The following is a 21,096-nucleotide window of genomic DNA, read 5'->3' as shown; positions in this document are numbered from 1 at the left end:
ACGTGTAGCATACAACGTACAAGAAGCGCACTAACAACTCCAGAGAGTGCCATTCACATAGACTAATGTGAATGGTGCCTCCTTGACTTTTGCTACACGGGAGCCCTATTATAACAGTGAACCAAAGAGACCAAAAGGCTTGCCCACATGGCACTTATATTTTAATGTAGTAGCTGCTTAATAAATATTTATTGATTGAATAAAAAGAACCAAAGAATAAGCAAGTTTCACCACCAAAAGTTAGGTTCAATTACCTCCAAGTTCCTATCTGGCAAGATTATAGAACACGATATGGGTATCTGAAGCATCAGTGCTTCCGAGATCCTAATTTGGGTCCTAGAATACAGACACAAACGAATAACGCTAAACATGTTTAATTCCTTAGCATGTATCTAAATATACAAATATACCATAGAACGTCTTTTCAAGAGGTTTCAAGTATAAAGCATTTTTTTAAATGGAAAACACTTGTCTACTCCAAAGATAAAAAGATTTCCAGAGCATAAAAGAAAATGTACACACTGATAAATCAGTATCGCCAAGCAGAGGGAATGATGGAAGCACAAGTACATGTCTATTGGAGCCCACAAGGCCCCAGACTTAGTCTCTTTATAGGGATTTTTTTTTTCCCCAAGCCATCTTTAAAATATTGGGAAGCAAAAATATTGCAAAAATGATACAATATGACTGCTCCTCTCCCTACACCCACCCCGTGAAATAAGGCAGCAAGCAATTACTGAAAATTGCCGGCCTATATTTCATATCCCTACAGGCTACTGTTCCCACTCTCAGTCCCAATACAACCCTAGACACCACAACTCCAGAGAGTCTAGTAAAAATCTGTCCATACACAGTATGTACAGTATTTCCTGACTGTACAACAGCTGCCTCCTTCACTTTTTCCGATATTGGTGAAAACTGCTAATTGAACAGCATCAAAAAGCAGTGATAAATACAGATGAGACAATGAGATATGTAAGTGGAGAAGACAGAACTAGATTTAAATATTACCCCTACTACTTATTACCTGTTTGGGCTTCTACAGGCCATTTAACTTCTCTGGCAACCCAATTTCCTCAGCTATAAAACGGGAGTACCATCACCTGCTTTCCAGGATTGTTGCAGGGATTAAACAAGATAACATTAAACACCTGGCACGAGATGCTAACTAAACCTTAGTTTACTCCTCTCCTTCTTATTAGGCCAACACCAAATGGGCAGAAGGGCAAAATACAACAAGTAAATATAGCAAAAGTGAAGATTGTGAGGGCTGGCCCCGTGGCCGAGTGGTTAAGTTCGCCGGCTCCGCTGCAGGCGGCCCAGTGTTTCCTCTGTTCGAATCCTGGGTGCGGACATGGCACTGCTCATCGAACCACGCTGAGGCGGCGTCCCACATGCCACAACTAGGAGGACCCACAACTAAGAATATACAACTATGTACCGGGGGGCTTTGGGGAGAAAAAGGAAAAAATAAAATCTTTAAAAAAAAAAAAAGTGAAGATTGTGAATAAGAAAATAATTTAAAATGTGACATACTTTCCATTCATTCATTCAAAAAATTGAGCACCATGTTTGGCAGGCACTGTTGTAGGCCCTCAGGACACCGCCATGAACATGATAATCTCTGTCTTTAAAGAACATCAAAGAGTCTCACTCACAGCATTCAGCGAGCAAAGGATGAGAACTCTCATTGCACTGAGTATCTATGTCATTCATGTGGCCCCTACCTTGAACTGATTTATCCTGTTAATAATTATTTATATATACATACCATGTGCATATTACAGTCCTGAAGGTAGGGACTGTGTTTTATTTATCGTCTATTCTCAAAGTCTGATCATCATGATTTCCAAGAAATAGATCAGTTCCTTAATACACTATTCATTCATTCATTCAACAGATATTCCTTAAGCATCTTCTATGTGCTAGATGCTGCACTAGGCCCTGGAATGCAGCAGCTGGGGGAAAGTAAGATATAGTGCCTGCCCTCAAGGAGCTTATAGCCCACATAATAGAAGACTCTAGGGGAGCAAGACTTTAACCAAAGGAATATATCCTACTTCCAAACACAACTACAATACTGATCAAAAAACGAAAAAAAAGGGGCCAGCCTCATGACCAAGTGGTTAAGTTCACGCGCCCTGCTTCGGTGGCCCAGGGTTTCGCCAGTTCGGATCCTGGGTGCAGATATGGCACTGCTCCCCAAGCCACGCTGAGGTGGCATCCTACATGCCACAACTAGAAGGACCCACAACTAAAAATACACAACTATGTACCGGGGGGCTTTGGGAGAAAAAGGAAAAATAAAATCTTTAAAAAAAAAAAAACCTTAATACCAAAATACAGTTCAAAAACATCTGAAGTTTAGAATCTGACAGCATATACTAGTATCTAATACTAGTATATGATACTATGTGAAAAGTATCTAAGAGCTAACACAAATTATAGCCTATTGACTTTAATGCAGACATCTTTTCTATTGTTGTAAGCCACATACAATACCTACCTCTCTAAAAATGTCCAGCTTATGTTTAAATAAAATTAACACATTTTACACAGGGTCTTTTCCCCTAACTTTGTGCTTCCACAGAACACCTTTATCCAAAAAATCCCAAATGCTTTTTACTCAGTAACTCATTTTTCACAAAATCCTCCCCCAGTGGGGAAGCACGACAGAAATATAAAATATTTCTAGTAAAAGACCAAAAGCCCAAATATCTAGAAATCAACTCAGTAATGCACACAAATGATACTTCATTGTGTAAGTCCAAAAAAAAATGCCAAATATACAATTCAAAGTAATATAGCACTTTTCCGAAGCAGATCCTTGAAGACAGGACCACTCTCCATTCAGGTGCAGACACCGGTTGGGCTCCTTAGTTCTCACAACAGTTGGTAATCCTACCACCTGTCCAGCTGGTTTCCAGAGGTTATAGGTTTATCTATAATTAGGTATTCAGCAGACGTGCAATCAAGGACTTACCAAAGGATGGTGCAAAAAGACTTGCCAGGGAAAATGATTTAAAGAATTAATATGCATTCACTTCTACAAGTGTTGTAAGTTTCTTCCATGACCTAAAAAACTGCAAGTTTGTATATGTGGACTACAGAAATGGCCAGTAATTTAATTTTTTTTAAGTTACATTTTCAGTTGGCTACTAGAGATAATCCTATGAACTCCACAGCTGCTTTGGTTCAAACCTGTCTTGAGGACATTTGCCACATTATTCAATACCGCCTATATGGTTCTCCAGGTGAATGCGATATAAGGAAAAAGTTGCTCTACTCTGAGGAACTCGTATTTTTCCCTACTCATCTGAGAGTTATATACATTATTACATTTCCCTCTCAGACTTTCCTTCCATGTTGAACCCCCAATGTCAGCCCCTCTGCTTGTGTTATGTTGGCAAACCCATGAGTGTTGGAAAAGAAGTACAGAGTGATAGGGGCCAGCCCAGTGGCACAGCTGTTAGGTTCGCCAGTTCAGATCCCAGACACAGACCTATGCACCACTTATCAAGCCATGCTGCGGCAGGTGTCCCACATATAAAATAGAGGAAGATGGGCACAGATGTTAGCTGAGGGCCAATCTTCCCCAGCAAAGACTGGCAGCAGATGTCAGCACAGGGCTAATCTTCCTCAAAAATAAATAAATAAAAGGAGGACAGGATGATAAAAGAATACATTAAAGAAGGACCCAAAGATTTTTTAAAATAAAATTAAAGCAAGTTTACCTATAAAGTTATTCAAAATATTTTGATCTTCTCAACTAAGATGTGGACTTAGAGTCAATGACCATCTCAAAAAGCACAAAAAGCTAGTGATGAAGCCAATACCACCCAACAGGCCTAACAGAGGTAGAAAGAGTTGAAATATTTTTCAAAGACTGCTTTCCAATTCTGTGAATACGGTATTAATTTGTTTGCTGAGTGACTCTTAGGTGGAGCAAATAAGTGCTAATTACTGATGGTCAGATTAACTGACCTAAAGAGGTCAAGCTTTATACCCACTAAACAAAACAAAAAAAGCCAAGTATACAGGAGTAATTACAACTAACTACACAGCACAAGTCAACTTGACATTAAAAAAGCATGGACACAAGAAAATGGTTCTGGGGTGGGCCCGGTGGCACAGCAGTTAAGTGCACATGTTCCACTTTGGAGGCCCAGGGTTCGCCGGTTCGGATCCTGGGTGCAGACATGGCACTGCTTGGCAAGCCATGCTGTGGTAGGCGTCCCACGTATAAAGTAGAGGAAGATGGGCATGGATGTTAGCTCAGGGGCAGTCTTCCTCAGCAAAAAGAGGAGGAGTGGCAGCAGATGTTAGCTCAGGGCTAATCTTCCCCCCTCCCCCCAAAAAAAAGAAAAAAAAGAAAATTATTCCAATAATCTACAGAATGGATCATATGCATATTTCCCCATGCCACACACACTGGGGGAAAAGGCAAAACTGCAGGCACAGCTCATGGTCCTATGGCTCTTTAGCAAATGAAATGTCTCTGGACCAGTGGATGAAACAATCCAAAAAGAGAGGGGGAAGTAGGGGGGAAAATCAGCATAAAGTGAAGAAGACAACACAAAAGTAGAAAAAGGGGAACCTTCTCAATTACGTATCTCATAGAGAGGAATACATTTCTTCCTACAAAAATAAGGGTATCCTGGGGGCTTGCATGGTGGGGTAGTGGTTGGGGTTCGTGTGCCCCGCTTCAGTGGCCCAGGGTTTGCCAGTTTGGCTCCTGGGTGCAGACTGATCATCAAGCCATGCTGAGGCAGCACCCCACAAAGAGGAACAAGAAGGACCTACAACTAAGATATACAACTAAGTACTGGGGCCTTGGGGACAAAAATAATAACAACAACAATAAGGGTCTCCTAAAGCAACAGCATGAGCAATCCCATTTTCCATCAAATATGTCTTTAAAGACACTAGCAAACATCTAGGACTCCAGAAAAAGGATGCCTTTAATTACACCAGAAGGGGAAAACCAAGAGGAGTGCTCAATCTTGTAACATAAAACCAACTTGAGAAGAGCTTACCAGACTCAAATCAACCCACTTCAGGAATAGCAAAGAAATATACAACCTGCTTCATAAATATAGAGTCCACAAAACTTTAAATCCAGAATTATAACTTATCCTCTTTTAAAGGACCAATCACAACATAGGATTAGTAAATCTCTTAAACTTCTCAAAGAAAGCAATCATTCCATCATCTACTAGAGCCAGAATACAAATCTTCTTACAACTGAAAAACAAATATTTCAAATTAAACTTCATTAGCCTGTTATTTATAGTCTTTTAAAACATTTTAAAAGGCTCCTTGAAACAAAGTTTCATTAGCATCCTTCTAGAAAGAGCTCTAATATCTTTCAATCTTCTAGCAATTTAAAAGCTACCAAATGTTCATTTCTACATTAGATTATTGATTCCTTGCCTTTTAACGTCTCCATAACAGCTGCCTGACAAATTACCGCACCTTATTCCTCAGGGGGTAAAGACAGCATGATATCCATGCATTCAAAAATGGGACCACAAACTGATCAGTGACAGATGAGCTAATTGCTTCAGAAGAATTAGACACTGCTCTAATAGACTCGGCATTCATAGCACTATACAATTAGATGCTTAGACTCTAAATATTCTTTTTGTACTTAAGCGTGGAGGACAGCCCTTTCTTAAACTTACTTTTATTTGAAAATATGTTAGCTTTGGAAAGTCAATAAGCTTGTATATGTCTGGAATAATTTCTACAGAAAGCCTACTATTCAGAATAACTATTCTAAATAGTTTGCACAACTTTCAGATTTAGCTCTCTTATTTCAACCTAAGAAATCTGTAAGCCTCAAAATAGTCTATTAAATAAGATACTTTTTTAAATGTTTTCCAGATTTTTAGCAAAATAAAAACCAAATATATTTTGAAAGATACAATAAATATATTTCAGAGTAGTACAGTAAAATATTTGTTTTATTTGCCTGGGTTCATTCAAATTAGTGTCAGAATAGGAGACACAGAGAAAAACCACACACAAACCATAATCTTGTAGACCACCACAGAATACAAAATATTGCTTTCCTCCCGTAAGAATAACAAAACGGTGTAGGCTTAAAGGAGCATTTTAAATGAACAGCAATTTCCAGCCAAATTACTCTTGGTAAGTTAGCCTCTTTCTATACCGAAGCAATACTCTTTTCTGAATTCATAACCAATCTCCTAACACAAACTTATTATTCCTTCAAAGTGATAAAATATCTGTGCTAGCTTAGAGTTTCACACTGTAATAAAACTTCAAGATCTTCCCATCACTTTTTTAAAAAAACTAAATCATCACTCGCCTTCTTCAAATGTCACTTTTGCAGTAGTGCCACAACGACGGCGTTAATTCATCTTTTACAAAGTGTCCCCATAACAGAAATGCAGACGTCCAAGAAACCATACAATTTGGAGATGATAGTGCCTACTATCCAAAACATTCCACCTGTCTCTTTCGACATGCCCCTTTTGTGACCTGAAAGCTCTACTAGAAAGCTCCACTAGGTCCCTACTGGAACCCCGGTTAGCTAGCTGGCTGACTCTCCAGCTATAACATCATGTTTCATCTCTCCTGTCTGGAGAGGCGAGAGCGTGGATTTTGTTTTTAAAGTTGGTGTCAGAGCAGCTACAAACTTTTTTCAGCATCCCTGCCTGGCTGCCAACTGGAGCTCTCCGTTCACTTCCTCACCAACTTGAACCACCCCCAACAGTTTGCGAGTATGCTGGAGTTAGACACCGGCAAGAGCTGACACACTTCACAAGAAGGGTTTGACACCGCAGAAAACTTTCACTTCTCTTCTCCAGCCCTTCCACCCGGGGACTCCGGCCCTTCGCGCTTGCTCCCCTAGAATGCCCCTCTAAGGCGGGACAAGGACACGGGAAGCACAAGGTTCTAAGGTCCCCGCAAAGACCCCCAAAGCCCTCTCCCCTGGACTCAAGTCCCGTTCTTCACACAAAAGAGCCGGGCCAGCAAAGCTGTCGCGGCCCTCCCCAGCCGGTGCCATCCTCCACCGCACCCGCAGACCCGGGCTCCGGCCGCCCGAGCAGTCTCCACTGGAGGCTTCCTGCCCCAACCGGGCCAGACAAAGCCCCGGCGGCCGGGCCGGCACTCGGCAGCCCCCGGGCTCGGGCCGCCCGCTCTTACCCGGGCCTCCTCCAGAGCGGCGCCGGCGCCACCGCTTCCCCCGGCCTTGGCGGCGGGGCAGCTGGCAGCGCGGGTCTTGGAGGAGCGGGTCCGAGAGGAGATGAAATGGCTGCTGCCTCCGGTCGCCCCAGGCTCTGCTCCGGCCCCAGGCCCGGGCCCGGGCGACTTGGACCCGAGAAGGCGCAGAGAGCTCTTCCGGGTGTTCACCATGGTCCAGCCAGGAGGACGGGGTCCACACCGCGCCCGCCGCGCCCGGGAGAGCCGAGGAAAGCCGGCCCGCCGGCCGGGCAGTCGGGGCCAGCGGAGCCGGGCCGGGAGAGCCGAGCCGCCCCGGACTCCGCGGAGCGCAGACGAGGACAGGCGAGAGCAGGGCAAAGGAAGGGAAGTCGGCGCGAGAAGGCAGGCAGCGGGAGGCGGGAGCGATGCTCCAGGCCGACAGCGCAGAGCCTCCGCCGGCTTCGCCCTCCTCAGCGGGAGCCGAGCGGAGCCGCCATTTCTGCCCCTTTCTCTCCCGTTCTCGCTCTCCAGCTCCGTGCGTCAAGGCTCCAGCGCCGCAGGGCCGACGAGCCCGCTGCCGGCCGTGACCGCTGCGGGGCGCTGCAAGGCCGGCCAGCGCTTCCTCGGCAGCCTTCTCCCTCCGCCTTCCCTCCAGGAGGCCCCGCCCAGCGGCGCGGCGTCAGCGCTCGGCGGCCGGGAAGGGCCGCTCTGGGTGGTGGCAGCTCTATGGTTTCCCGGTGTGGCCGGCAGTCTGGGACCGGAGGGGAAAAACCAGAAAGGGCGCGGGACGGGCCGGCGCGCTGGAGCCGTTCCCCGAGCCTTCACAACCTGCAGGGCCCGACACCCCAGCACCCCCACCATCACCCCAGGTGGCCTGCACGGAGCCAGCAACGACCGGCAGAGGCGGGGGATTGAGGGGACCAGTGGTGACCAGGGCGCGGTGACCTCAGGTGGCATCCCAGAGATACCCAAGGCAAGTCACCGAACTTGAGTCGCAATTTTCATGGCTGTAAAGATGGGAAAGATAACTGTGATAAAATAAATCTGTGTGGTATCTGGCACACGGTAAGCTTAAGAAAGAAAACAAACGCTAGAACTCTGCATCTTTAAACAAAGCGAGGCAGGGTCGTTTTCTCTAACCTTAGCCAGATCTGAGGCAGACTCACAAAGGATGAATTCTTCCTACTTAGAGCCTCCGTTATCACTGCTGCCCCGGCCAGCGCAGGAATGAATACAAAAATCTGAACCCAAACATATAAACTTTGTGATTTAACTTTCAAAGAAAAAGATTGAGGCACACGATTAATACGAAAAGTTCTGCCATAAAGCAAAAATTATGTTCGTTCCAAAAATTCTCGGTACAGTAGCGATAGAGAGCCTACTGTTTACTGGGCAGAAGTTCTTCCTGTTTACTACACTACGAAAAATTGTAGACCCGAGAAAAGTCCTGTAAAAATCTCCAAGCTACATCAAAATTAGAGCATTCTAGCCATCCAAGCTCCCAATCGTTCAACAAAACCGCGTACAGCACTAGGAATGGAAAACAGGACGGATTCCAGGAAAGCGGGCAAATCCCTCTTGCACTAATTTGCATACCACACCCTCCCCAGGACGCTTCACCCATCACTAAAAACCGGCCTTTTATGGGTGTGGAGACCTCATGATGAAACCAGACCTGGGTTTTCCCGCTTCAGTTAGCTATGAGATCGTTAAACAAAAGTTTCATTTCCTGCAGAAAGAGGCTGACTTTAAGTAGTATATGAAGTGTCCTGAGGAGGTGTATGATATGCAAATTTACATACAAAGGATTTGTGTGCTTTCCTCCTCTGGTTTCTCTGGGTTTTTTTTTTTTTTTTTGTAGTCCTATATTGAGAACGCCAGGTTATGATTTGGTTACTATAACCTATAACATTACTAACAACAAATGTTTACTCTCAACCCAACTGGTGCTAGGTGCTCTGCCAGACCCGGACATAGGGAGGTTTTTTTAAAAACATAACATAGTTCTGGCCCTCAAAGGGTTTATAACAAAGAGACAGGCAAGGAACCAATAAGCTGCAATACAGTGTGATAAGAAAGAATGAGGCAGAGACCTCTAATTCAAGCAGGGATGTTAGGGAAAGCCTCTGAGAGGCAATGACACCTGAGATGCATCATGAAGGACAAAATAGAGGAAGGAAACATTATGCACAAAACAAAGGAAGACTTGAAAAAGATATGGAAGAGTTGCTTGTTTTCCACTATATGACCTGGAGAAGATAACTAAAAAGTCAATAAAAATCTTTTTTAAACTTTCTTTAAAACTACATGAGCTGGCAAGACACTAAGGAATACTTAGACCAAAAACTAAGTCACAGCAGGAACCTAGACGAGCAAGCAAAGCTCTAAAGACATCTTTCATTTTCAATGCATTTGCTCAAGCCCAGTGCACTTGAACTTCTATTTTCTCTGTCTTCAGGATATAGAAAGGACAGAAGACAAAGCCCAGAACCTGCTCAAGCTACAGTTTAATGGAATCACCCTGAAAAATCCTGGTGCAAGGAGGATACACTTAAGTATGAGGGTGAATTAGAAATAAACTGACCAACCTCCCCATCACTAATCCCCAGGAAACTGCAACAGGAACTGCCTTTCTGAACATATACACTAAGAATGAGAGGGAAAATATATGTCCCTTGAGAATTCAAAATAACAAATTGGTCCTCAGGTTTACAGCCTAAATTCACTCAATCTGATAGGTATGAAGAACCTCTGGACAATAATTTAGGTTAAATAAGATTGAGTCAAAAGTGATCCTGGGGCTGCCCTGGTGGCGTAGTGGTTAAATTTGCATGCCCCACTTCAGCAGCCCGGGATTCATAGGTTCAGATCCCAGGCACAGAGCTACACACCGCTCATCAAGCCATGCTGTGGTAGTGTCCCACATACAAAATAGAGGAGGATTGGCACAGATGTTAGCTCAGCGACAATCTTTCTCACCAAAAAAAAAAGTGATCCTAAGCACAAAGCAAAAGCAAACATAAATTATCTCTGAAGAGATGCACCTTCAACAAGAAGAACATAAAATAGTCTCATGAATATGACTCTAAAAAAAATTCACGAAACATAAAAGTAAAAATCATCAACAACAGCCAGCAAAAAAGAATACCCAACAGAATGAGGGCCAGCCCCAGTGGCCTAGTGGTGAAGTTCAAGGCAGTCTGCTACAGTGGCCCGAGTTTGGTACCTGGACACAGACTTGCACAGCTCTGTTAGCAGCCATGCTGTGCTGGCAGCCCACATACTGAAAAATAGAGGAAGACTGGCATGGATGTTACCTCACAGCAAATCTTCCGCAGCAAAAAAAAAAAAAAAAAAAAAAGAATACACAATAGAATAAGACCTACAGATTTATATTCAGATATGTAATATAAATAAAGAAAATATTAATAAACCAAAAATGGCAAAGCAAATTTTAAAAGAATGAGATAGAACATAAAAAAATAAAGAGTAGAGGTCTTAGACGTGACACCAAAAGCATGTTCTATAAAAGAACAAAACTAGGGGCTGGCCCAGGGTAGTAGTGGTTAAGTTCATGTGCTCCACTTCAGTGGCCTGGGATGGTTCAGATCCCAGATGCAGACCTAGTACCACTCATCAAGCCACGCTGTGATGGCATCCCACAGAAAATAGAGAAAGATTAACAACAGATGTTAGCTCAGGGTCAATCTTCCTCACAAAAAAAAAAGAAAGAAAATGGGGAAAATACCAGAAAAGATTTTTCAACTAGGAGGATATGCAGATGGAAAATAAGAATATAAGAAGATATCAGGGGCTGGCCCCGTGGCCGAGTGGTTAAATTTGCATGCTCCGTTTCAGTGGCCAAGGATTTTGCTGGTTTGGATCCTGGGTGTGGGCATGGCACCACTCATCAGGCCATGCTGAGGCGGCATCCCACATAGCACAACCAGAGGCACTCACAACTAGAATATACAACTATGTACTGGGGGTCTTTGGAAAGAAAAAAAATGGAGAAGAATATTGTCAACAGATGTTAGCTCAGGTGCCAATCCTTAAAAAAAAAAAGAAAGAAAGAAGATTTCAACATCACTAACCAGTAGGGAAATGCAAACTGAGACCACGATGAGTTATCGCTACATACCTATTAGAAAAACTAAAAAAATAGTGACAACACCAAATGCTGGTGAAGAGGCAGAGAAACTGAACCATTCATACATTACTGGTGAGAATGGAAAATGATACAGCCAATCTCAATATGGAAAACAGTTCAACATACAATATGACCCAGCAATTGCAATCCTGGCTTTTTATTCCAAAGAAATGAAAACTATATCCTCACAAAAACCTATAGACCATAGTTTATTGCATCTTTATTTGTAATAGCCAAAAACCGGAAAAGAAAAAATATCCCTCATAGATGAATGGTTAAAAAAACTTTGGCACATCTACAACATGAAATACTACTCAGCAGTAAAAAGGAATTAACTAGTGTTATATGCAAAAACTTGTATGAGTTTCAAAGGCATTATGCATAAGCAGAAAGAAGGAAATAATATATATGACAGCAGAAAACAATAAAATAAAAAACAAATAATAGAGGGATTCAATTAAATCAAAAGTTGATTCCTATAAAAAGAAAGAAAGGAAAGTAACCCACTAGCCAGACCAGTTAAGGGGGAAAAAAATAGAGATGACCCAAATTATGAATTTCAGGAATGACAGGGTAAGCATCACACAAGATCTTATAGACTTGGCAGTCAGCGAACTTTTTTCTTGTTATAAAGGGCCAGTTTGTAAATATTTCAGGCTTTGCAGGCCACGTATGGACTCAGTCAAATATCCCTCTTTGTTTCAGTTTAGTTTTTGGTTTTTCGTTTTTTGAACAATCCTTTAAAAATGTGAAAACCATTCTTAGCTCACAAATGTACATAAACAGGCAACAGATTAGATTCGGGCCATGGGCTACTGTTTGCCCATCTCTACTACAAACATTAAAGGGACAATTAAGAAATATAATGAACAACTTAATTTTATGCAAGTTCCAAAACAGATGAAGTAGACAAATTCCTAAAACTGAAACTAATTACTAAACCTCACTCATAAAGACATAGATAACCTGAATATCCCTATTATTGATTAAAGAAACTAAATATAGAATTAAATACTTTCCTGTAAATAATACACAAGGCCCTCATTTCACTACCTCATTTCAAGTCTCACTATTAAGGTATAATAATCAGGACAGTGTAGCTATATAGTCATACAGCTCAGTGAAAAAGAAGAGAGATTCATACACACATGTAAATTAATGTTTGCAAAGAGGCCAAGGTAATTAATAAAGAAAAGATATTCTTTGCAATAAATGATGCTAGAACAACTGTATATCCCTGGGCAAAAAAAAAGTATGCCTTGACCATTACCTCAAACTATGTGTAAAGATTAACTTCAAATTGATCATAGACTTAAATACAAGCCCAAAAGTGTAAATTTTTTGGAAAACCTAAAAGAAAAACTTTGTGTGACCATGCAGTAGGCAAAGTTTTCTTACAAAGAACACAAAAAGATAAACTATAAAAGAAAAAGTTGAAAAATTGGGCTTTCTCTTTGCAGGACACTTTTAAGAAAATTAAAAGGCAAACAGACTGGGAGATAGTAATAATAAAAATAAGAACAGAAAATGATATAGAATATAAAGATTTAACAGAAAGGATAAGCAATGACAAAATTTGTTTGCTTTTTTAATTTTGCTTCTGATGGAACTAAGGTAAGTCACTGCAACTCTATAAGGAGATCCTCAGGAAAGAGATGGCACTGATTCAGTAGGCATAGGGTAAGTTCCAAGAGACTATATTTTTAAGAAGATTGGCACCTGAGGGGCCAGTCCTGTGGCCGAGTGGTTAAGTTTGCACGCTCCACAGCCCGGGGTTTCGACGGTTTGAATCCTGGGCACAGACATGGCACTGTTCATCAAGCCATGCTGAGGCAGCATCCCGCATGCCACAACTAGAAGGAGCCACAGCTAAAAATACACAACTGTGTACTGGGGGCTTTGGGGAGAAAAAGGAAAAATTAAAAAAAAACCTTAAAAAAAAAAAAGATTGGCATTTGAGCTGACAACTATTACCAATCTTCTTTTATTTTTTTTTTCTGCTTTTCCTCCCCGAATCCCCCCAGTATGTAGTTGTATATTTTAGTTGTGGGTCGTTCTAGTTGTGGCATGTGGGACACCACCTCAGCAGGGCCTGACGAGTGGTGCCATGTCTGCACCCAGGATCCAAACCAGCAAAACCCTGGGCCACTACAGCAGAGCGCACAAACTTAACCACTGGGCCACAGGGCCAGCCCTGCATGACACATTTTGATGAACACTGAATCATGAGACAAAATCAGAATTGGTGACATGAGAATTTTGTACTGTCCAATGTGATAACTACCACATGTGGCTATTTAAATTTAAATTTAAAAATTAAAACTTCATGTTTAGTATTTAGTAGTCATGTTTCAAGTATTCAGTAGCCAAGTGTTGCTGTGGTTAATATATTGGACAGTGCAGAGACAACTCCCTCATCTCAAAAAGTTCTGTTGAACAGCTGTGGCTTAGATATTCATCTTGAGACAGGAGAAACGCTCAAAGATGATCACTGTGTTTGTGACCTGAAATGGATGGTTGGAGGGGCTACCAATTGGAAAAAGGGATGCAGGATCAGGAGCCGATTCCTGAGTGTCACCTATCATCTTTCTATGTCAGTTCAAGAAACATTTACTGACCCCTATTATGTATCTGTGTAATAGCTACTGTGTAAAGTGCTATGGAGAATATTGAACAAATATATTACTCAGTCTGCACCCTTAAGGAGCTTACAATCCTGTGTGAGTATTTAGACTCGTAACTAAAAACTCAACAGAGAAAAGAATTTGAGAAAGAGCAAACTAAACCCAAAAGCTAGTAGAAGGAGGGAAATAAAGATTACAGTGGAGATAAATGAAACAGAGAGTAGAAAAGCAATGCAGAGAATCAATGAAACCAAACGTTGGTTCTTTCACAGATTAGTGGTTACCAGAGGGGAAAGGGGAACGGGGGTGGACAAAAGAGGTAAATGGGTACACATGTATGGTGATGGATAAAAACTAGACTTCGGAGGTAAGCAAGATGCAGTCTATTCAGAAACTGATACATAATAATGTGTACCTGAAATTATAGAATGTTAGAAACAAATATCACTTCAATAAAATAATCCTTAAAAAAAAAGTTGGTTCTTTAAAAAGAGTAACAAAATTGACAAACATTTAACTAGACTGACCAAGAAAAAAAGAGAGAAAACACAAAGTATTAAAATCATAAATGAAAGAGGGGACATTATTACCAACCTTACAGAAATAAAAAGAATCATATGAAAATACTATAAGCAATTGTATGACAACAAATTAGATAATCAAGATGAAATGGACAAATTTCTAGAAACACACAAACCACCAAAACTGACTCAAGAAGAAATGGAAAATCTGAATAGACCTATAACAAAAGATTGAATCAAAAATCTCCCAACGCAGAAAAGTCCAGGACCAGATGACTTCACTGATTCTACCAAACAAATAAAGAAACCCAGCAGCATATTAAAAGGATTCTGCACCTAATGATGTACATCTGAAATCTATATAATGCTATAAACCAATGTTACCTCAATTAGCTTGATTAATTAATGTTACCTCAGTTTAATGTTACCTCAATTAAAAATCAAATCAAGACAATAGTCAAAAAGCAGAAGCAATCCAATTGTCCATCAACAGATGAATGGATAAAGAACGTGTGGTATACTCAGACAATGGAACATTATTCATTCATCCTTAAAAAGGAAGGAAATTCAGACACATGCTACAACATAAATGAGAAAAGAAAAAAAATGGATTCCACTTATATGAGGTACCTAGACTAGGGCAACTTCATAGAGAGAAAAAGTAGAATAGAGATTACCAGAGGCTGGAGGAGGAGGGGAGAGGATTAAGGAGTTATTGTTTAAATGGGTACAGAGTTTCTGTTTGGGGTGATGAAAAAGTCTTGGAAGTGGATGTTGGTGATGACGGCATAACATTGTGAATGCACTTAATGCTACTGAATTATAAACTTAAAAATGGTATTTAAAAAAACCCTACACTATTTGGAGTAGTATGCTATTGTTTCAGAAGTCAACAAATAGAACAGAAAGCAGACCCAAAACACAGAGCCCAGAAATAGTCCTCAGGATCGATGGGGATTTGGTATACGCCACAGCATTACAAATCTGCGAGAAAGAAAGAACTGTTTGATAAGTGGCCTTGGGACCATGGGCTTTATCTGTTAGATATTACACTAGGTATACGTAGATCTAAGTCCAAGATGTCAACTTGTTTTTCTTAACAAGCAAGACGGAAGGGCATTAAAATAGGTCATTCACTGAATATAGTTAAGCAGGTAAAGATGGATGGTTAAATACAGATGCACTATTACCCCCTCCCCAGATCCCCAATAAAAAGATCAATAGGAAACCAATAAACAGTATTTGCATTTTAAAAAAAAAATCAGTGTAATACACCACATCAATAGAATGAAGGGAAAAGACCACATGATCATCTCAACTGATACAGAAAAACATTTGACAAAATCCAACAACTTTTCATGATAAAAACTAGGAATTGATGGGAGTTTCTTTAACATGACAAAGGGCAACTAACATTGTACTCAGCGATTAAAGATTGAAAGCCTTCCTTTTAAGATTAGATAAGGAAGCCAGCTTTTGCCATTTCTATTCCACATTATACTGGAAGTTCTAGCTAGAGCAATTCAGAGAGGAAAAAAAACTGCATCCAAATCAGAGAGGAAGTGGTAAAACTATCTCTATTCACAGATGAAGTCACCTTATATGCACAAAATACTACAGAATCTATTAAAAACACACATACAACTATTAGAAGTAATAAATGACTTTAGCAAAGATGCTGGATATAAGGTCAATACACAAAAATCAGTGGTATTTCTATATATTAATAATGAAAAATCTGAAAAGCAAATTAAGAAAGCAATTCCTTTTACAACAGCATCAAAAAGAATAAAATACTTAGAAATAAATTTAACCAAGGAGGTGCAAGACTTGTACACTGAAAACTACAAAACACTGCTAAAGGAAATTAAAGAAGACCTAAGTAAATGGAAAGACATCCATCTTCATGGATTGAAAAATTTAATGTTGGGAGCCAGCCCGTGACCGAGTAGTTAAGTCCGCATGTTCCACTTGGGCAGCCCAGGGTTTGGATCCTGGGCACGGACATGGCACCGCTCATGAGGCCATGTTGAGGCGGCCTCCCACATGCCACAACTAGAAGGACTCACAACTAAAATATACAACTAGGTACTGGGGGGATTTAGGGAGAAAAAAAAAGATGGGCAGCAGTCGTTAGCTCAGGTGCCAATCTTTAAAAAAAAAAATTAACATTCTTGTCAATACGCCTCAAATTGATATACAGACTTCACCGCAATCCCCATCAAAATCCCAATGGCCGTTTTTTTTACAGAAATGGAAGAGCTGATACTAACTGCAAGGGACCTGGAATAACCAATACAATCTTGAAAAAGAAGAACAAAGTTGGAGGACTCCCACTTGCTGATTTCAAAGCCTACTACAAAACTACAGTAATCAAACATTATGGTGCTGGCATAAGGATGGATCTATAGATGAATAGAATTTTGAGTTCAGAAATAAACCAATACATTTATGGTCAATTGACTTTTGACAAGGGAAGAACCTTCTCTTTATCAAATGATGCTGGGACAAAAGAAAAAAAAGAGTCTAAGGGCCAAAGAAAAGTCTCTGCCCAAAGGAATCAAAGTAACCCCTTACCACCGACGTCAATAGACAAGATTTCTGGAGCACTGGTTTGAAAGCTGAATTTACCACAGGATCCTAGAATTGCTCAACAGAAGAGGAGTTGAAAAGACTCACAAGGTACCTTTACCTGGGTGGGGATGGGAGGGGTCTGTAGGTGAGGCCCAATCTCAGTTTGAATCCCAGCAGTAAAAACTGTCAATTAAAAAGCAAATCCCGATTTAGGCGAATGGAGACTTTATTTGAAAGGATTATTGCAACGGGTGTGGAGGTGGATTATTTGAAAGGATTATTGCAATAAGGGAGGAGGACAATTACAATAGAGAGAATGCTGAACTGTCAAAAACCCCGGATTTAGGTAAAGACAGACTTTTTTGGAAGGGATTATTCCAAGAAGAGGGAAAGAGACTATTGCAATGGGGTCTGGGGGGTGAGGGGGCGACTATTGCTATAGTGGAACTCTATGACCACGAGATCTCCAACTGTCTCCAAGGTCAGGCAGAAAAGGGCTTTTCTTTTATAGGGAGGAGTGAACAAAGGCTAGAAAGAAGTGGGTGTGGGGAAGTGGGATGGACGGGTGGAGGTGGCAGCGATCCCGCTGCAGATCGAGAACATTTTACACTGAGGTCAGCCTATTTTCTGGGTGGTGGAGGAGTTGAATGCTCGCTCCGGCTGAGGGTGGGTCAAAGTTTGGGGCCCTGGGGGAAGGAGAGAAGCTTAACTAAAGTTTGGTCAAGTCACGGTAGCCGGTATTTTGTCCAGATTGGTCAGTGAGTACATCAGTTCAGCTAATCATTTCCGAAGCCAACAGCATGGGAATTGGAGGGTCTGTGTCTGACCCTGTCGGCGGTGAACAAGGGGGCATGCGTGAGTCACGTCTAAGTCACAGGGGGAGGGGTGGCTCCTGGCTATAAGCCCTTTCAGGAACACAAAGGTGTGGGGGCATTTCTTTAACCGTCGCTTTGCAGAGTCACAGGCTCAGGCAAGGGGCAACCTTGTCGGAATGCAGGGAAAGCTCTCCACGGACTCCATCAGAGCTGAAGGGGTGAGTGGACGCGGGGCTCCCAGGCGAGCCCACTGGAGCGCCCGCTTTTTCCGCGCGGCTTGCAGAGGCGACAAGCCGCGACGCGGGCCCGGGGCGGCAGACGGCAGCCATTTGCGCGGGGACGCCGAGGCCCGAGGCGGCCGGCCCCGCCCCCGCGCGCTCCCGGGGCTGCGCAGAGGCGGCGTGGGCGCGCGCTCGCCGCCCGGCCGCGGTGACCCGCAGAGGCGAGCCGGGTTCCAGTGTCGCGGCCGCCGAGCTTGAGAGGGTCTGGGGTCGGCGGTGCTCTCGGGCGGAGGGGCTTCAGGTCAGCGGCGGCGCCGGCGCCCGCGGCCCCTGAGCGAATTGAGGACGAGGCCGCGAGGCGACAGCGCGGCGCGGCCCCCTCCCGCGGCCGCGCCCGGAGGTAAGTTTGCTGGGGCCGCGCCGCCGCCGGGCCTGGGCGGGGGCCGGCGGAGCCGCCGCGCTCGTCTTTGTCCCGGTGAGCCTGGGGTCCGGAGGCTGTCGGACCCCGCGTCTGCGACCTGAAAGGGCGCGGCCGGGCCGAGACCCCTGCCCGCGTGAGCGCTCGGCCCGCCGCCTGCGCTCGCTTCCTGCGTGGGGGCCGCCGTGGAAGCCCAGAGGTGGGTTTTCTCGTTCGGAGGCGCTCGGAAACTTCGAGTTAACGTGCTCTCCAGACGTCCCTATTTCCATAGGCGACACTGCAGAAGCGCAGCACAGAAATACAGAGCGTGTCTGGTTTGGGTGGACATTTCCTAGTTAATTTCGTCACCGGTCTCCCACTGCTCACTTTGGTTCTGTAGGTTTGATGTTCTCTGTTTTCGTATTTAATTTCTTTTTTCTCCGTGTCTGTGTTTTTACTCGCCGTTTGTTACTTGTCAGCAATAATACACATTAGTGTGGCGTCCAGCGTTGATTCCTTCGTACGTAATTTGAGATCACTGAAAATAAAGATAGGAAGCTGACAGTCTGTACTGATGTCATCGTGGAACTGTGAAGTGTGACAGACTGTATAAACTACGTGAAAATGAGCTTCCTTATTCATAGTCATGGCTCAGGTGTGTTTTTAGAGTGCGTACAAGTTTTATGCTTTAGTTTTAACGGGAAAAACTCTTTAAAAGTTGATGTGTCTTCTAAATATGCTGAAAGTCGCATTGATTTGAAAGGCAATTAAATTCCAGAATATTGAGCACTTATGTTTAACACTAAAGTTAGTGCTAGGCTCTGGTGCAAACCAAAAATAAGAATTGTGTGCAGGATGGAGGGAGTAATTAAGCACACAAATAACAATGATACCAAGCAGAATACAGTATTAACAGAAACTACCACCTATTGAGCACTGACTCTTAACCCTGCACTATAGTAAATACGTGCATCCTTTAATTACTTAATATTTAATATTAATAACTTATCATTCAAATTTCTTAGTACCTACTGTATGCTAATGATATAATGGTGACCATTATGGATTTTGCCTTTAAGGATTTTGCATTAGCGTTGGGGGAAACGTATCAAACAATCACACAAGTAATTGCCAATAAACCTAGATGGAAGCTAAAAAGGGAGAAAGGAGATTGTTATGACGGGAGGATTTATCTCAGCTGGGGGAATCAGTTAAGGTTTTCCTAGGAAAGTAACCTTGGAGCTGAGATAAGAGGTAAGTAAGAATTAGGTGAAGGTGGCTCCCAAAGGAGGGAAGAAAGGTTCAGGCAAAGGAAGTAGATTCCACAGAGGCTAGGGAAGATTTTGGGAACCGAAAGGTCAAAGCAGTTGGATTGAGTATAGAAAGCTAAAGGGGTCTTGGTTAGGGCCAGAGAGATGATGCGGGGCCTTTTAAACAAGGTTAAGGATTTGGAACCAGCTTTTTTTTTTTTTTCTTTTTTTAAACTTTTGTAGAGAAATTTTGAAACCCCTTAAATTTGTGTGAGAACAGTACAGTGCACTCCTCTACAATATCCAAAGGATTTAGACCTTGTTTGAAGAGCAATGGGAGGTCGTTGAAGGGTTTTAAGCAGGGAAGTCCCATAATCAAATTTGTATCTTGATCAAAAGGATCACCCTATTATGCTAAGTGAAATAAGTCAGAGGGAGAAAGTCAAATACCATATGATCTCACTCATGAGTAGAAGATAAAAACGACAACAAACAAACACATAGCAACAGAGGTTGGAGTGGTGGTTACCAGGGGGGAGGGGAGGATGGAAGGGGTGATTAGGCACGCTGTGCTGATGGACTGTGATTAGTCTTTGGGTGGTGAACATAATGTAATCTACACAGAATTCAAAATGTATCACGATGTACACCTGAAAGTTATACAATGTTATAATTCAATGTTACTGCAATAAAAAAATAAAAAAAGATCACTCTGACTCCTGTGTAGAAACTGGACAGGATGTGAGGAAACCGCCTAGAGATCCTAGTTGGCACTAGAGTTGTGGCAGGCTCTAAAGATGCATAACTAATCTCTTCTTACTGTGTTAGTAATTCTGTATTCACATCTTTTGGAGCAATCCTGTAAGAGTTTCTAAAGGAGATCGTATTTGAGATGGGTTTTGCAAGGTAGATAACATTTCAGTATGGAGCCCTGGAATGAGAATGTGGCGAATCTTCAAGGATGGCTGACCTTCACAGTCTCCTCCTGTTTCACCTTTCCTCTAGGATTGTCTCATTTACTTTTGTCTCTCTCACTTTGGTCCTTGAGCACATAGAACTCCTCCATTAACAGTTTGTGTGTGTGTGTGTGTGTGTGTGTGAGGAAGATTGGCCCAGAGCTAACATCTTCGCCAATCTTTCTTTTTTATTTTATGTGGGATGCTGCCACAGCATGGCTTGAAAAGCAGTGCTAGGTCTGCACCCGGGATTTGAACCTGTGAACTCTGTGCCACAGGAGCAGAGTGTGCAAACTTAACCACTATGCCACTGGGCCAGCCCCAACAATTTTTTTAGAAGACAAAAGTGTATTTTCTTTTCTTTTTTTTTCTCCTCCTCCCCAAAGCCACCCAGTACATAGTTGTACATTCTAGT

The 21,096-nt window shown here is 42.5% G+C and overlaps 2 protein-coding genes across 12 annotated transcripts in view; one reads left to right on the top strand and one right to left on the bottom strand.

Annotated features, from left to right (window-relative positions):
- Window positions 1-7,848, bottom strand: part of ATAD2B (ATPase family AAA domain containing 2B) — a 156,408-nt gene extending 148,560 nt beyond the window's left edge. For 4 of the 6 annotated variants that reach the window (XR_011526665.1, XM_070574332.1, XM_070574334.1 and 1 more), the window contains exon 1: window positions 7,177-7,843. Coding sequence is in view for 4 of the 6 variants with exons in the window: in XM_070574332.1 (XP_070430433.1) it covers window positions 7,177-7,386 (210 nt within the window). In the remaining 2 variants the exon portion in view is untranslated. Of the gene's footprint in view, window positions 1-7,176 lie in introns of all 6 variants that reach the window. The other 2 variants (XR_011526666.1, XM_070574333.1) reach the window with 1 other exon arrangement.
- UBXN2A (UBX domain protein 2A) overlaps window positions 7,837-21,096 on the top strand; it is a 50,947-nt gene continuing 37,687 nt past the window's right edge. Inside the window, exons 1-2 of one of the 6 annotated variants that reach the window (XM_070574341.1) lie at window positions 7,837-8,146; window positions 16,720-17,150. Coding sequence is in view for 2 of the 6 variants with exons in the window: in XM_070574339.1 (XP_070430440.1) it covers window positions 17,843-17,897 (55 nt within the window). In the remaining 4 variants the exon portion in view is untranslated. Of the gene's footprint in view, window positions 8,147-16,719; window positions 17,151-17,681; window positions 17,898-17,937; window positions 18,076-18,249; window positions 19,131-21,096 lie in introns of those variants that run through there. The other 5 variants (XM_070574339.1, XM_008538062.2, XM_008538060.2 and 2 more) reach the window with 5 other exon arrangements.

This window comes from Equus przewalskii, chromosome 14 (assembly GCF_037783145.1).
Source record: "Equus przewalskii isolate Varuska chromosome 14, EquPr2, whole genome shotgun sequence".
Taxonomy (NCBI): domain Eukaryota; kingdom Metazoa; phylum Chordata; class Mammalia; order Perissodactyla; family Equidae; genus Equus; species Equus przewalskii.
The sequence above is the reverse complement of the archived record's forward strand: the minus strand, read 5'-3'. Positions and strand labels throughout refer to the sequence as shown.